The 15,226-nt window shown below is 46.6% G+C and overlaps 1 protein-coding gene across 1 annotated transcript in view; it reads right to left on the bottom strand.

The window, feature by feature from the left end:
* The window catches only part of SPATA13 (spermatogenesis associated 13), a 59,462-nt gene extending 44,269 nt beyond the window's left edge, over positions 1–15,193 (bottom strand). The window contains exons 1-2 of the mRNA XM_010851204.1: positions 14,763–15,193; positions 1,446–1,811 (exon numbers count right to left, since the gene is read on the bottom strand). Of these exons, the coding sequence (XP_010849506.1) occupies positions 1,446–1,811; positions 14,763–15,104 (708 nt within the window). The 5' untranslated portion in view covers positions 15,105–15,193. The remainder of the gene's footprint in view (positions 1–1,445; positions 1,812–14,762) is intronic.
* Positions 15,194–15,226: the final 33 nt, after the last annotated feature.

A 15,226-nucleotide genomic window follows, 5' to 3' on the forward strand; every position in this document is an offset into this window, starting at 1 on the left:
ACTAACCGGGCAGTGAGCTTTGTCTAAAAGGAGAGTTGGTGGTTTTCCACCAATTTAGAACCATCTATAGCCCCTGGGATCTTCCATATGAGTCGTCCCTAAAACGATACTGAAGGCCACGTTGGTCCGTGCCTTCCATAGGCTTTCTCAGTATTTCTCTACCCAGTTCCCTAAACAAGCTTGGGGGCAGAAAGTTATCTTACTATGCTCCTTTTGGATGCTCTGAAGTGAAAAACTGTCTTAAGTGCTTAGATCGCCCCTAGACTGTGTTTCACATTAGAAGAGATTTGCTTCCATTCAGAATCATTTCCGTGATACCATGGTGAGGACAGCCACCTTTAGAATTATTTCCTCGCATGTAGAGCATCTCAACACAACAAAAAGTCTGCAGTATTCTTCAACATAATCTGCTTGCACCTTAACTGAATTCAAATTAGTTCAATTAAGCAAGAGATTTTGGGGGTATTTGCTATAAATAAGCACTATGCCGGGGTTATACGGAGAATGGAAACGGAAAATCCAATACCAATATATTACTGCCCTTTCAAGAGAATGTATGGGTTACTTAGGGCTTTCCTGGTGGCTCAGGTGGTAAAGAATCTGCCTGCAATGCAGGAGTCCTGGGTTTGATCCCTGAGTTGGGAAGATCTACTGGAGAAGGGAATGGCAACCCATTCCAGTATTCTTGCCTGGAAAATCCCATGGACAGAGGATCCTGGTGAGCTACAGCCCACCGGGTCACAAAGAGTAGGACATGACTACCAACATTTTCACTTTCTTCCTGACTTATTTATGATATCAACTAGCAAGTTAAAAAAAAGAAAAATGAAGCATGCACTTACTCATGTGAACACTTGACCATGGCTGGGATAAGACTTCACCAAATATAAACTCCTTCTGAATGGGAGCCTTTATTTAAATGTTTGTATCCTCAAAGGGCTTTCTGGGTAATTGATAAGTATTTGTTGAATTGCTAAAATGCACTAAGGAAATAATATTAAGATTTTAATCTACTGTCAAAACAGTTACAAAGCTGCAACTGACATGTAAAGAGTGATAAAATGGCAGAAAAAATTACTTTCTCATCTAGAAAAAAATCAATTTTCTTCTTGTCTTTCCATTTTAGGGATAAGTGGCATTTTCTTTCCAGATTTCTTCTTCGAGGAAGCTCACTAAATATGCACGGCTACTTTCCCCAGATGATTCAGAACAAACAGCAAACCAGTTTCACATATTATCTGAGATCCCAGAAAGACAGAAGATTAGTCAGAGCCATCCAAATGTCAGTGGGTTAGTTCTAATTCATGCATGTTTTCAGAGTCAGGAAGAAAGGCTGTGAGCAGATGACGCCATCCCTGAGGCAGAGAGAAGAAAGGAAAAGTCTGGGAAGTCTGCAGCGAGAGGACAGAGGCCAGGAGGCTCTGGGGGCAGCACGGCGGTCTTACTTGGGGCAGGAGGGCTTCCCCCTCCTCCGTCTGGCTGCTCCCATAGAAGCCGACCCCACCGATCACAGAGATGGGGCGTCTTCTTGGGCCCCCCTGGGGATAGCCCCCAGCAGGAGTCTGGTCTGCAGGGTCTGTGGGGGCCACGCTGGGCTGGTGGTCACTGTCCGCAGCGTCCTCTTTCTGGGGGTCCACGGCGATCGAGTCTTCTGGGATAGACAGACTTCGGGCGACCAGCTGGCCATAGTCAGAGAGTGGTCGGGGCCTTGACCTCCTCCCAGACCCCAGTCTCCTCCTGGGGATCCTCTGAGCCTCCGTCCTCTCTTCCTCCGGTGGGGGAGCCTGCCTCCAGGACCCCTCGGTCACAACCTTTTCAAATGCGAACAAGTTAGGTAAGGGTGATATCCAGGAAGGTAAAGAAAACAAGCCCCTGCCCCTCCCCACCAAGTTGACTGTGTCCCAGAAAGACGTGACTGAAACATGGATGGGAAGAAGCAAACCTGTCTTTAATCAGAGGCTTAATTAAAACCCTAATCTCAGTAGTGATGTTTGTGACACATGATGAACCATCATAAAAGATACTAAGAAAATCAGCACCCATTTGTTTATTTTTGTTTCTGTTTTCATTAGTCTAGCAAGGTGGATCAAAAAAGGAGTTCCTGCAATTTATGTCAAAGAGTACTCTGCCTGTGTTTTCCTCTAAGAGGTTTATAATATCCGGCCTAACATTGAAGTCTTTAATCCATTTTGCGTTTATTTTTGTGTGTGATGTTAGGGATTGTTCTAATTTCATTGTTTTACATGTAGTTGTCCAGTTTCCCCAGTACCACTTATTCAAGAAATGGTCTTTTCTCCAGTGTATGTTTTTGCCTCCTTTGTCATAGATTAATTGACCATGGACATGTGGGTTTATTTCTGGACTTTCTAACCCGTTCTGTTGATTGACATTTCTGGCTTTGTGCCAGTACCATACTGCTTTGATTACGGTAGCTTTGTAGTATACTCTTACACAACAGAGGAAACCATAAAGAAAATGAAAAGACAACCCTCAGAATGGGAGAAAATATTTGCAAAAGAGGCAACCGAGGAGTTAATCTCCAAAATATACAAACAGCTCATTCAGCTCCATGCAAAAAAACCCAATCAAAGATGGGTGAAAGCGAAATAAACATTTCTCTAAAGAAGACATACAGACAGACCAAAAGCACATGAAAGGATGCTCCACATCACTCACTATTAGAGAAATGCAAACCAAAGCAAAAATGAGGTATCACCTCATACCAATCAGAATTCCTAGCATCAAGAAATATACAAACAAGGAATGCCGGAGAAGGTGTAGAGAAAAAGGAACCCTCCTACACTGTTGGTGGGAATGTAACTTGGTGAAGTCACTATGCAGAACAGTATGGAGGTTCCTTAATGAACTAAAAACAGGGCTGCCATATGATCCAGCAATCCCACTCCTGAGCACATATCCAGACAAAACTATAATTCAAAAAGATACTTTCTCCCCAATATTCACTGAAGCACTATTTACAATAGCCAAGACATGGAAACAACCCTAATGTCCATCAACAGAGGAATGGATAAAGAAGATGTAGTACAATACATTAATACAACAGAGTATTACTCAGCCTTAAAAAGAATGAAATAATGCCATTTGCCGCAACATGGATGGACCTAGAGATTATCGTAAGTGAAGTCAGTCAAACACAGAAAGACAAGTATCATATGGTATCACTTATATGTGGAATTTGAAAAAAGGGTACAAGCGAAGTTACCTACCAAAGAGAAATAAGAGTGACAGATGTAGAAAACAAACTTATGGTTACCAGGATGTAAGGGGAGAGAGGGATAAGTCGGGAGATTGTGACTGACAGATATACACTGCCGCTGCTGCTGCTTAGTCACTTCACTTCAGTTCAGTTCAGTTCAGTCGCTCAGTCGTGTCTGACTCTTTGTGACCCCATGAATCGCAGCAGGCCAGGCCTCCCTGTCCATCACCAACTCCCGGAGTTCACTCAGACTCATGTCAGTCACTTCAGTCGTGTCCAATTCTGTGTGACCCCATGGAGTACAGCCTGCCAGGCTCCTCTGTCCATGAGATTCTCCAGGCAAGAATACTGGAGTGAGTTGCCATGCCCTCCTCCAGGGGATCTTCCCGACTCAGAGATGGAACCTGGGTCTCCTGCATTGCAGGCAGAGTCTTTACCACTGAGCCACCAGGGAAGCCCATATATACGCTACTATATATAAAATAGATAAATAATAAAGCTCAGGTAATGCAGGCTTGTGGGAGAAATGGCCCAGAGGCTGCATTTGCTATCCAAGGCTCCCTCTCTCAGCAGGTTCACAGACAACGTGTCTTAAGGGGACTGAGTCTGGGCTGCTGCTTGGCCCAACCCTGGACTTGGTCTGATGGGGCAAGCACTAAACCAGATCAGCCTACTAACCAGCTGGGTGTGCCTGAACGAGTCACCACTAACCTCTCAGGATCTCAGATTCCAGACCAGACAACCCCACAGGTGGAGAGTCTGCTGCCCGGAATTCGATGACACTTCCCAAGTTCTCAAGTGACTGTTTCAGAGGCAATGCCATGTACTAGGAGAACCCCGAAGGTGTGGGAGTGGGAAGACTTCTGTCTAGTCCGCCTGGCCTAGGGTTAGCTTGTGGCCCCAGGCTTCAGCCACTGCTCCCGTCTGGGTCCTGGGAGGACAAAGTGCAACCGTGGGGATCAGGGTGCCCGCCCACCTCAGCCCTGGTGAGTCACTGCTCTCAAAGAGCCTCACGGAAGAACAATCACGAGGGCTCAGCCCACAGACCTTCCATATCTGGGCTCAGAGCAAGCAGCGGTCCCTAGGAGCCTAGTGTCTTCAGCCCCTCCGTCCTGAGACACTGTGTAACAAAGGCTTGAAAATAAAACAGAACCCCACCCAGGGAGGGCTGGAACAACCAAGCAAGTCATGAGACGGCAGGGCAGGCAGAGCAGCCACTCTGGTTGTCTCCCCACCCCGAAACCCCCAGAGCCCTGCCCTGAGGACTGGCCCAACGAGCCCCGCCTCTCGACAATCAGTGGCAACTGAGACCTGAAATGCAGGTCATGTACTTTTAATCTGAGACCCAGGGAAGTCTGGTGACTTGCTCAGGGCCATGCAGCCAGTCAGCAGTAACAGACACCAGGTGTGGGCCTTGTAACCTGTCCCCACTACGCCATGAGGCGTCCATATGCCAAGTCGTTGTTTTTTAGTCCCTCAGTCGTGTCTGACTCTTTGCGACCCCGTGGATGGTAGCCCACCAGGCTCCTTTGTCCATGGGATTTCCCAGGCAAGAATACTGGAGTAGGCTGCCATTTCTTTCTCCAGATATACCAAGTCACCTCTGCTCAGAAGGCAGTGGGCTCTAGCAAACTCCACTCCCTTCTGACCTGCCAGTTCGATTTTTACAGCCTGGACGTCTATGTCCAATTCAAGTCACCATGGACAGGGTCCAGAACGCACCATGGCGAATAAACACCACTTTGAGCTGCAAACTCAAAAAAAAAAAAAAAAAAAAAGCTGTAACTCAAAAGCTGTAAGAACAGGCTTTCCTTTTACCTGAAAGCAGAACTCAGTTGTCATAAATCCCTTCTCTTCCTTGCAAGGAAAAGGTATTCTTTTCCTTCCAACCAGGGAAGACTGACTCATCACTGAGAGGAGAAGCCTCAGCTAAACAGACACTGGCACAAAACTAGCCTGTCTCCCACCTGTTCTCCCACAGGGCCCTCATCTTCATAAGTGCCTTCTCCTACCTCTTTCCTCTGTTAAGATGCCCTAACCACTTCCTGCAGTCAGTTTTCTGTGAACTCCCACTTACTCACATGAACAAAAGTCAACTTTTGTCAGTTTAATTTGCATACCAAAAAAAACATAAGAGGGTGTATTAAAACATTTTCCTCTGACACCATGGGAAAATATGAGAATAACTGGGGAAAAGTTTGTATTATTGTTATTTTTTTTTGCAGTATATACATATAAAAAACAGGCTATTATGGGTTGTTTAATTCATTTACTAAACCAAACAGCACAGACAACTTAAGCACACGGTGAGAATAAACTCATTTCTATCATCATCCTGTGATAAAAAGGTTCAGAAACAGCATGCTAGCAAAAATAGAAGTACAAAAAAATTGCAGACAATAAACTGATCACAAATCGACATGCAGTTGTTGGGTTTTTTGTTTGTTTGTTTGTTTGTTTTTCACTTATGCAAGTGAAAAACCTGCTTTCCTCATTGATACAGAAAAGAAAAAAACAGAGACAGACAGATGGGTTTAGGAAAATCAGCGGCTGTCTTAGATGATCAGGTAACAAATCCTTCTGAGAGCAAACATGCTCCAGGAAGTGATGGGGGCGGGTGAAAGGAAGGTGTGCAGAGGCAGGAAATGAGACGCTGGCTCCTTTAAGCTCATGCCCACGGGGCAGCTCGGGGAGAACCAGCTGTGGCTGTGCTTTGACACCATGCAGCCTCGCCAGAGACAGGAAAGGAGAGAGCTCGCCTTCTAGGTGGAGCAGAATTGTAATACATAAAACCAAAATGTACACTTTACTCAAAGCAGAAGTCCAGAAGGAGAGAGGGACAGATGGGGGAAAACCCCTCAGACTGAAGCTCACATCTGAACAGCGAGGCTTTGCCAAAAGACATATTCCTTGCAAGACATGTGAAGTGTCCCGCAAATTCTAAAACTGAATCATTGATCAAACTTTACGTGCTTCTAAAGTATGGCCATCCAGGGGACACAGCTTTGATTGCGACTCTTCCTAGAACTACAGACACCAGAGAGCCAAGACCTACCCCAACTCTGCCGCAGGCAGTGGCCCCCAGGTGCTCTGAAAAACAGCAGGTAACCACATCCATGTTCTCCAAGAGTGTTCCCTTACTTTAGAAACACTCTCTTTGAGTGTAGGTGGCCGGGCTGGAGCCCCACCTGGTCTACCTTCTCACAGTCCAGCAGCTCAGCGCAGAACTACCCAGGGCTCAGAAAGCCTGACCTAGACCTGCCAATTCACACCCGTCATCAACGTCTGTACACAGACGTGTGTGTGGCCTCGTTAACCCTTGCTTCCCGGCACAGCTTTAAGTGCTTTCCCTCGGCTGTGGGAAGAAAGCTGGATATGGAATCAAAAGAGAAATACTGCTGGCTCTGTGTGTGTGTGCTCAGTCGTGTCCAACTCTCTGCGACCCCATGGACTGCACCTGCCAGGCTCCTCTGTCCATGGCAAGAACACTGGAGTGGGTTGCCATTTCCTTCTCCTGGGAATCTTCCCCATCCAGGAATCAAACCTGCATCTCCTGTATTGGCAGGTGGGTTCTATACCACTGAGCCACTTGGGAAGCCCTCAACAGAGAAACACATGAGCAATTAATGCTTGCTCTCTCCCTGGAGAGTGCAGTGCTGGTGTTACAGACTTCAGTTGTCCTGACAGGTGTAAAACTGATGATTAAATGTGCTGAAAAGAGTCTATGAGCCTATGGCGTTTGTAACTTGTTTGATGGGCAGAATAGGTAATTCATTAAAAATGCAAATATTAACATTCACGCGGACGCAATTTACTACCCATCACACAGTTCTCTGAGCATAAAAAGACCCTTACTGATAACTATGAGAAATATGGACTCTTGAGGTCTCCCCTCCCCTGCCTTCATAATAATCATTCAGAGGAATTCCATTTGGGGGACTTAACACCCCACCCCACCCCCACCTGTCCTACCATCTCAGAATCAACAGCAGCACAATGCAGAGCTGACTCACTGGAAAAGGCCCTGATGCTGGGAAAGATTGAGGGCTGGAGGAGAAGAGCGTGACAGAGGATGAGATGGTTGGATGGCATCACTGACTCAATGGACGTGAGTCTGAGCAAACTCCAGGGAAGCCTGGTGTGCTGCAGTCCATGGGGTCACAAAGAGTTGGACACAACTGAGTGACTAAACAACAAAAACAACAACAAAATGAACAACAAAGAGTTGGACATGACTGAACAACAACAAAAATGTTCCAAAATCAAGAACCGTGTTTTAGAGCTCAATATGACAGAAGCCGATTGTTCTTCTAAACCTTCTTGGGCAGGAGACCTTGTTGATGCCGTCTGAGCTCCTCTGTATAGAGAAGGAGAGGAACCAGGATGCAGGGAAGGAGGCAGGGAGGCAGGGCTCGGCTTACTCTCTGGGGAGGGTGATGAAGGATGGTGTCTGTGTTCCCAGCATCAGTGTACTTCAAGCCACAGTTAGCAGTACAGTCATGCCACTCAACAGCCCCGAATGCCTGTAGAATCCAGGAAACCAAGGTTTTCTGGATTAGCACGCAGAACACCATCTTCATAAACATGCCTGCCTCTGTGTTTCAGTTGAGGAGATGTCAGACACCCCTAACTCCTCCCCCTCCCTCTCCAGCCACCTCCATCCACGTGATGACTACATTCTGCCATCATTCAGTCTCAGAAGGAATCTGTCCACGGCTCTCGTAGAAGCAGTAACTCTCTTCCGTGTCTCTAATCCACTCTCCATCCTAAGAGGAGCATGGCTAAGACTCTCCTAAGACTCTCACTAAGACACACATCAGATCATGGCTGGCGGTTCAAAACCTCACCCTATGTGCCTTGCCAGCTCCAGCTTCACCAGCCACACCAAACAACCCACTGTTTGCCACATGTTATCTGATGCAATTGGAGATGAGAGAACGGCTGCTCCCTCCACTATACCTTTTTGCCCCTGTCCACCTGGAAATTTCATCCTTCGACATTCAATTGAAGTATCACTTCCTGCAAGAAAACCTCATAAATTCCCCTGGGCTCTAAGTTCTGTTTTCTGTGGCTCTGTTAAAACCACTGCTATATTTTTATAGGCTTGATTTATTTATCTGGGTGTCTCATGAAAGCAGCTACTTACATTCTTTCCAAATGATGTGATGCTATCATCACATCCCCAAAGTCTGCAGCCTGGGAAATCAGTAGTTAGAAACCTTCATGAACGATTGAGGGATGAATGGGGATAAAGAAGCAAATAAGTGAGCAGTTCTGGGTGTCAAGGGAGCAGTTCTCACCCTACACCCAGACATGACTTTATAAAAAGAACTCGGGGAGGGGAGGGTGTCAGAAAAAGAAGGACACGACTTTCCTGGGATTCTTTCTTTTCGGCAGCTCTCACTGATGATGACTAGATCAGTCACCCCTCCTTTAAAGGGACAACAGTCCAGCCAGTGAACTTGACTGGTCAAGTAAACCCAAGCCTGATGAGACGGCTGTTCACCAAGAACACCCTGGGTAAGAGTCTGGGGCTGTGGGTACAGGAACCCCGGGAGGGAAGGCACGACCAGGAGCGGCACCTGGTGTTTCCAGAGACTCTAACGTGGGTGCTGCAAAAGATCTCCAGTGTGCTTAATTCAAAACTTGCAGTGTTAGATGAATAATTTATGCCTCAGAAAGAACAAATCCAGATGTGCAGTGGAACCGTGCTGTAAGTAAACATATGACACTTTTATGTCGTATATCAGGGAGTGGATCAGTCACACACTGTGTCCAAGGGCCGCCCACCACACCCGAAGCTCTGACCTTCCGGACACAGCGGGGCTCTGGCCTCTGAGCCAAGGCCCACCACTGTCCACACAGCTTCCTCTCCTGTACCATCGAGTGACGCACACAAACTGCCAGGGGAGGGATGGAATGAAGGTCCTCAGTGAGCGGCCCAGCCCACCCCAAGCTGCCAACTCTACCCAGGAAATCAAGAGGAAGGACTCTTCTCTGGGCAAGGACCCACGGAGGTAGGAGGTGGTCCATGCTCCGTGGCAAGAATGCGGGATGTGGGGACAAGAGAAAACGGTGAGGAAGCGTGCAGACAGCGATGACGCCAGCATCTCAAAACTGGCCTTCACTGATCCCATCTCATTTAATCCTAAAAGCCATACAGTGGATACTTTAAATTCTGTTTTACAGATAAGGAAGATGAAAGGATTGCACCAAAGACTGGGAAACCAGAAATGGTCAGAATGTGCTTGCATGCGGGTCCCAGCAGAAGCTCCCCAGGCTCCGGTCCTGCTGGAGGCCCAGCTCCAGGCCCAGCTCCAGGCCCAGCCACGGGGCTTGGGAGGGGACGGTACCCTCTCCGGGCCTCAGTTTACGTGTCTAAAGCAAACCCCAGAATGCTGACCTTGAGGGGGCGGCTGAGAAGGACCTTTATTAACTGAACAAATCAGATAAACAGAGGTTGCTATGCATACTTTTAGTTGGATGAGTCAATGACATTTTAAGAGTTCCAATGTGAGCTGGTAAAATTCCAGCCACCACCCCCACCCCTCAAAGCGGGAGTAGCCATTGATGGTCAACATATTTTAGACCAAATGCTTTATACCACCGTTCCTTCTGGCTTGAAAGGTTTTAAAGCCATTTCTGGGAACTGGTGTTTGTATTCTACAGAGGTTCATGTCCAGTTGATAACAGAGTCCAGTGGAAACACCAGGGTTATAAGTCATGCTTAACTCTTTCAGGAGTTAACGCCTCTCCTTCCTGAACCAGGAGTTAGCTCGACAGAGCTGGAAGAAAAACGCCCAAACCTAACCTACAGGACATCAGGCCTGCGACAAGCCTGGCTGAGACAGCAGGTGTCTACCCTCAGTGCCTGAGCTATTCCCCCGCGGGCCCCGTTCCAGGTCCAGGTCACAGCTCTGAGGCACGAGCTCCAGCTGAGGCGCTGTGCAGCCTGGCTGGGCCCTTACTGTGCAGCCTGGGTCTGTGCCCTTACTGTGTAGCCTGGCTGAGCCCTTACTGTGCAGCCTGGCTGGGCCCTTACTGTGCAGCCTGGGTCTGTGCCCTTACTGTGCAGCCTGGCTGGGCCCATTCCAGACTCAGAGAAACTCTGCCTGGAAGGTGGAAAGCGATTTTCAGAGTTTAACTGGTCTGTACTGAAGAGCCTGACTGAAGGCAGCAATTTTAACTAACAATGAATCTGATAACAGCTAATGTTTATGCTTTGTTATTAGTACTAATAATATCAATAATAAATAATACTATCATTTTAATTATATGGTAAATAATATGACAAAATAAAACAAAATTTTATTCATAATATATAATACATATAACATAAATGCTATATGCTAATGATACTAATATTAAAACCATATATGTTTAAAATATAAAACAATATATGCTAATGATATTAATAATAAAGATATTAAGCTGAGCAATCTTAAGGTACTATGAGTGTATTTCAGGCACTGTGGCATCTTTTGAAAGAATATTTATGTGTTTGGTTATGTTTGGCCATGCTGGGTCTTTGTCATTGCGTCTGTTGTTTCACTCTCTGTCCTTCCTCTTGTCCTGGATCTCCTCCCAACGCTTCAGTGCCCTGTTACCTCTGAGATCTCTCTGGCAATAAATTCCAATAGCTTTCTCTCTGGTCATCTTTCTTCCCAGTTCTCTTTTTTAGAGACGGTGGATTAACTTCTCAAACACACAGTTCTGAGCTTGGCCCTTCTCTATTCAAAGACATCTCTGATCCCTCAATGCGTATCAAGTAACATACAGATTCTTTATGTGGAATCCAAGAATCCACAGTCTGAACCTAATGATTTCAGCTTGACCGGGATGGTTCCCTGACACCAAATCGAACTGTTGTGTCCTGTTCTGTGAAACCACATGAAACCACTGTGTCTCTGACCGCTGAACCACTCCACTTCCACTCCATAACTACCAGCAGAAACCTCACCTTCTTCAAACCAGATTTGATCATCCCTATTAAGCCTGCCTGGATTTGGTGCATGGGTAAGAACTACAACCCTTGTGAAATCCCTTAGCATCACGGTTTTTCCCCTGTTGTGGGGTTTAATTCACTCAGCGTATTCTACTATGACTTAGATACATCTTAGGTCGTCGATTGTCTCCCCGACATCGTCCACTGTTCCTCAGAGCTACATCTGAGTGTCTGGATGGGGGACTTGGCAATTTGATCCATAAGGGTGTAACACGGTGGGTGTCAAAATCAGTTCTAGAAAACAGTGACCTTACCTGGCCCCTGTTTGAAGGAGTCAGGTCAATCTAGGATGGAGAAATCACAAAAGGAGAGTGAACAGCAGACCGCAACGGCTGCTGGGAAGCACTGGGCCGAGCGTTTACCATGTGATTTCCTTGGTTCTTACAGACCTCCAAGGTAGAGGGAGCTCTCCTGTGCTCTACCCTTAAGGTGTTTAAGGGTCTGCGCAATGCTGGGCATCTTTCAAATGGCAAACTAAAAGCCTGAAGCTCCCCGTAAAGGAATTACAATGGATTCTCATCACTTGAAAGAGTTCATCTGCGGCACACTCAGCACCACCAGGAACGAGGGCATCTTTCTGCAGGACCAAGGACAGGGCCCCAAATTCATCCAGTGAGCTACTGGGTGACTCTGCAGGGACACCAGCAACCACACTACACCCTGTGCCTGCTCCCTTATAAGGGAACAGGTATTAAACGCTCAACCGCATTTTTCAAGCACGTAACAATTTCAGTTTCATTCCCCTGGTCATCGTTGTTACAACAATGTTTACCACTAGGTGGCAGGAATACAACGCTATGGAGGTGATTGTGGGACACACAGTCTTGTTCCACTGTATGCAGTGTTTCAAAGATTGTCACTTTTATTTCTAAATGATTCTAAGAAGTTATTCTCCTTTATTTAAAACTGCATGATAATAAGCATTTTAAATATCATAAAATGTACAGCTTTCAATCCTTTAAAGTTCAACAATAACCATAGCTCAAGCTAGCTTTAAACATGTAAGTGGAATCATATATACTACGTACTAAGTTGCTTCAGTCATGTCCAACTCTTGGTGACCCCACGGACTGTAGCCCTCCAGGCTCCTCTGACCATGGGATTCTCCAGGCAAGAATACTCGAGTGGGTTGCCATACCCTCCTCCAGGGGATCTTCTGGACCCAGGGATTGAACCCACATCTCTTGTCTCCTGCATTGGCAGGCAGGTTCTTGACTACTAGCTCCACGTGGGAAGCCCACAAGTGGAACCACACTATCAATAAACTAAGAAAATAACACAGTGTACATAAAATATAGTAAAGGCTGATACTTAGTTTTATTGTGGCTATATAAGATTGACAAATACTGCTTCTAACCTACAAAGAGTGGAATTGCTGCATTTTAAAGCAAGGTGCTTTCTGGTTTGTTTTGTTTGCTTCACTTCGCTTGTACTTTGCTTCTAAATGACAAAATAAAAGAGAAGGTTTCATGTTATATTTTACAAGTACTTCTCTGCAAGTAACAAAGAAGATATGCTGAAGATTACCAGCATATACCACGTAAATTGGGCAAAATCAGTCTTTTCTCTGTTCGTCATTTACTTTAACAAGCACGTATAAGAGGAAGCTTGATGTGTTACATGAGAATTTTGCAGAAATGAATGCAACCTAAAAATGTAATAAACATCTTAAAGAAAATCTGTAGCATTATCCACATGCACGCACTATTAACTACTCATGTCCTGCTTTCTCTCTTCAGTGATCCCTTGTGGGTAGAAACTAAGTGCCATAAACTAAGAACAGCAAATATAAACATGAAATTGTATAATGGTCAAAAATTACGCTGGGAAGTAAATAAGTCAGAAACTAACTCCTGAATATATTTAATTAATATGTGCTCAGGAATAAAATACTTTAATGGCTTTTTAAAAATTATTACTAATTTTGTTAAACAGAAAATGAAGTCCCCACCTTTAACACAAAGAACCCTCTTGACCACAGCAAATCCCTCTTTTGAGGAGGAGGGGGGTGTCCTAAACTATCAGTATGGCAGAACGGGGTGCTTGGTGTAAGGAATTACTGGTCATCTTATCATCCAGGCAGAAGTGAAGCCCAGACTGGCTCAGGCCTTGATGGATAACACAACCCATAGCAAAGGCAGGACTCTTCCCTTGGCTAGCACTGAGTCCCATTTCCTTACAACTGCTACACGGACTCCTTTTAGGAATATGCAAATGAGCAAGTGGTCATCAACAAACAGGACCTCTGGAAGACAGATTGGCCCTGAGGTCTCCATTCAAGCCTGGATCCAGAAAAAGTGAGGCAGTCTCACTGTCTGGCTACCCAGGGACGGGTGAGGCGGACTTAGATCTGAAAGTGATCTGTGGTAGGCCCCCTTTCTAAGGCTCCCTATAATGCAGAGGTTACAAAATAGTTCAGCTTCTGAGTTTGCTGCATCATCACGCCCTCTGCAGGCATGAAGGCAAAACTGAGGTCCTCTTGGGGGCCAACGAGAAGGAATCGCTGCTGGCACAATTTATACCTGTGATATAGTCTAGCTTCCCTGGTGGCTCAGTGGTAAAGAATCCGCCTGCCAATACAGGAGGCACAGGTTCAATTCCTAGATGGGGAAGATCCTTCAGAGAAGGAAATGTCAGCCCACTCCAGTATTTTTGCCTGGAGAATCCCATGAACAGAGGAGCCTGGTGGGCTACAGTCCATGGGGTCGCAAAGAGTTGGACACAACTGAGTAACTAAACAAAAACCACACAGTCTAGGAGCTTATGGGAAGAATCCTTTGCAATACAGACAGAAGCATGCATCTCCTCTGCTCTCAGCTCTGTAAGGGAACTTTACTGAATGCATTTATAGAGTAGAAATTACACAGTAAGGCTGCCTGGATCCTTGACAGGAAATGAAAAGAACATTGCTCTCAGAGCCTTGACAGTTATTAGTGAATTTGATTCATGAGGTGCTTGTGTTCTACTCTAAAAATAAGTACAATAACCATCATAAAAATTTCTGAGCTATCATCACTCAGGGTTGACAGGTATAACAGTGCACGTTTCTAATTCACTCTTGGGAAATGAAGCCGACTTAGAACATGTAATGGTCTCTTAACAAAGAATCTCATTCACACAAACTCTGTTGGAAAGGGCATGGAAACAGTTTAAAGCAGAAGGAGAAGGAAAGTCATAATACTAATAATGTCTCAAAGATTAGAATTTTGAGAGCCCCTATTAGCTACATGGAGTACAAGAGAGATGCCTTCAACTTTTCTCCCAAATCTAGCTCAGAGCTGGGCTCATCTCTCCTGGAGGAACTGTGTGGTATAAATGCCACCTCCAGCAGCTTCACACAACAGCGGTACATTTCACAACAAAGAGAGAGGTCACTTCTTAACCTGAGAAACAGCAACCTAACAAGAAGACTCCTGAGGGCAACACAGCTGGGAGCACTACCTCCAGGCAGGTGAAGGGACCACCTGTGCCCATCTCAGGGGGAGGAGGGTGGCCCTAACAGGCACCTGTCATGCTTGGCAGGCCACCAAGGATCCTTACCTCTTCTGTCTTGTCTTCTGCACCGTCCGCCCCTCCATGGCTGGGCTGAGCGTGACTGCTGGCTCCACTGTCCTCCCTGCCCTGGTCACAGGTGGCTGGCAAGGCCTCCTGGGAGGACCCGAGACCTTGCTCCCTCTGCGCGGGCCCCTCGGCCCTTTCCTCGCTGTCCGCTGAGCTCAGGGACAGCGCGCTGACACTGCTGGGACACTTGGCACTCGCTGCATCAGGGCTCCGAGGGCTGGGGGGCTTGGGTGTGGTGGGCCTCAGAGGCCCTAGAGGATGCTCAGGCTCCGAGGGAAACCGGTCACCAGGTCCCGGTTCGTCGGAGTCTCTGTCCGACATCTCCCGGGCCGGTGGGCTGGACGGAGAGCCCTGGGCGCGAGGAGTGGCACCTCCTGGGACCACTGCCCTGGGCGGTCCTCCTGCACCCACCGGGACCGGGTCTCGGGGCTCCGCACGCCCGC

The sequence above is a fragment of the Bison bison genome, unplaced genomic scaffold (genome assembly GCF_000754665.1).
Source record: "Bison bison bison isolate TAMUID 2011002044 unplaced genomic scaffold, Bison_UMD1.0 scf7180017864299, whole genome shotgun sequence".
Taxonomy (NCBI): Eukaryota; Metazoa; Chordata; class Mammalia; order Artiodactyla; family Bovidae; genus Bison; species Bison bison.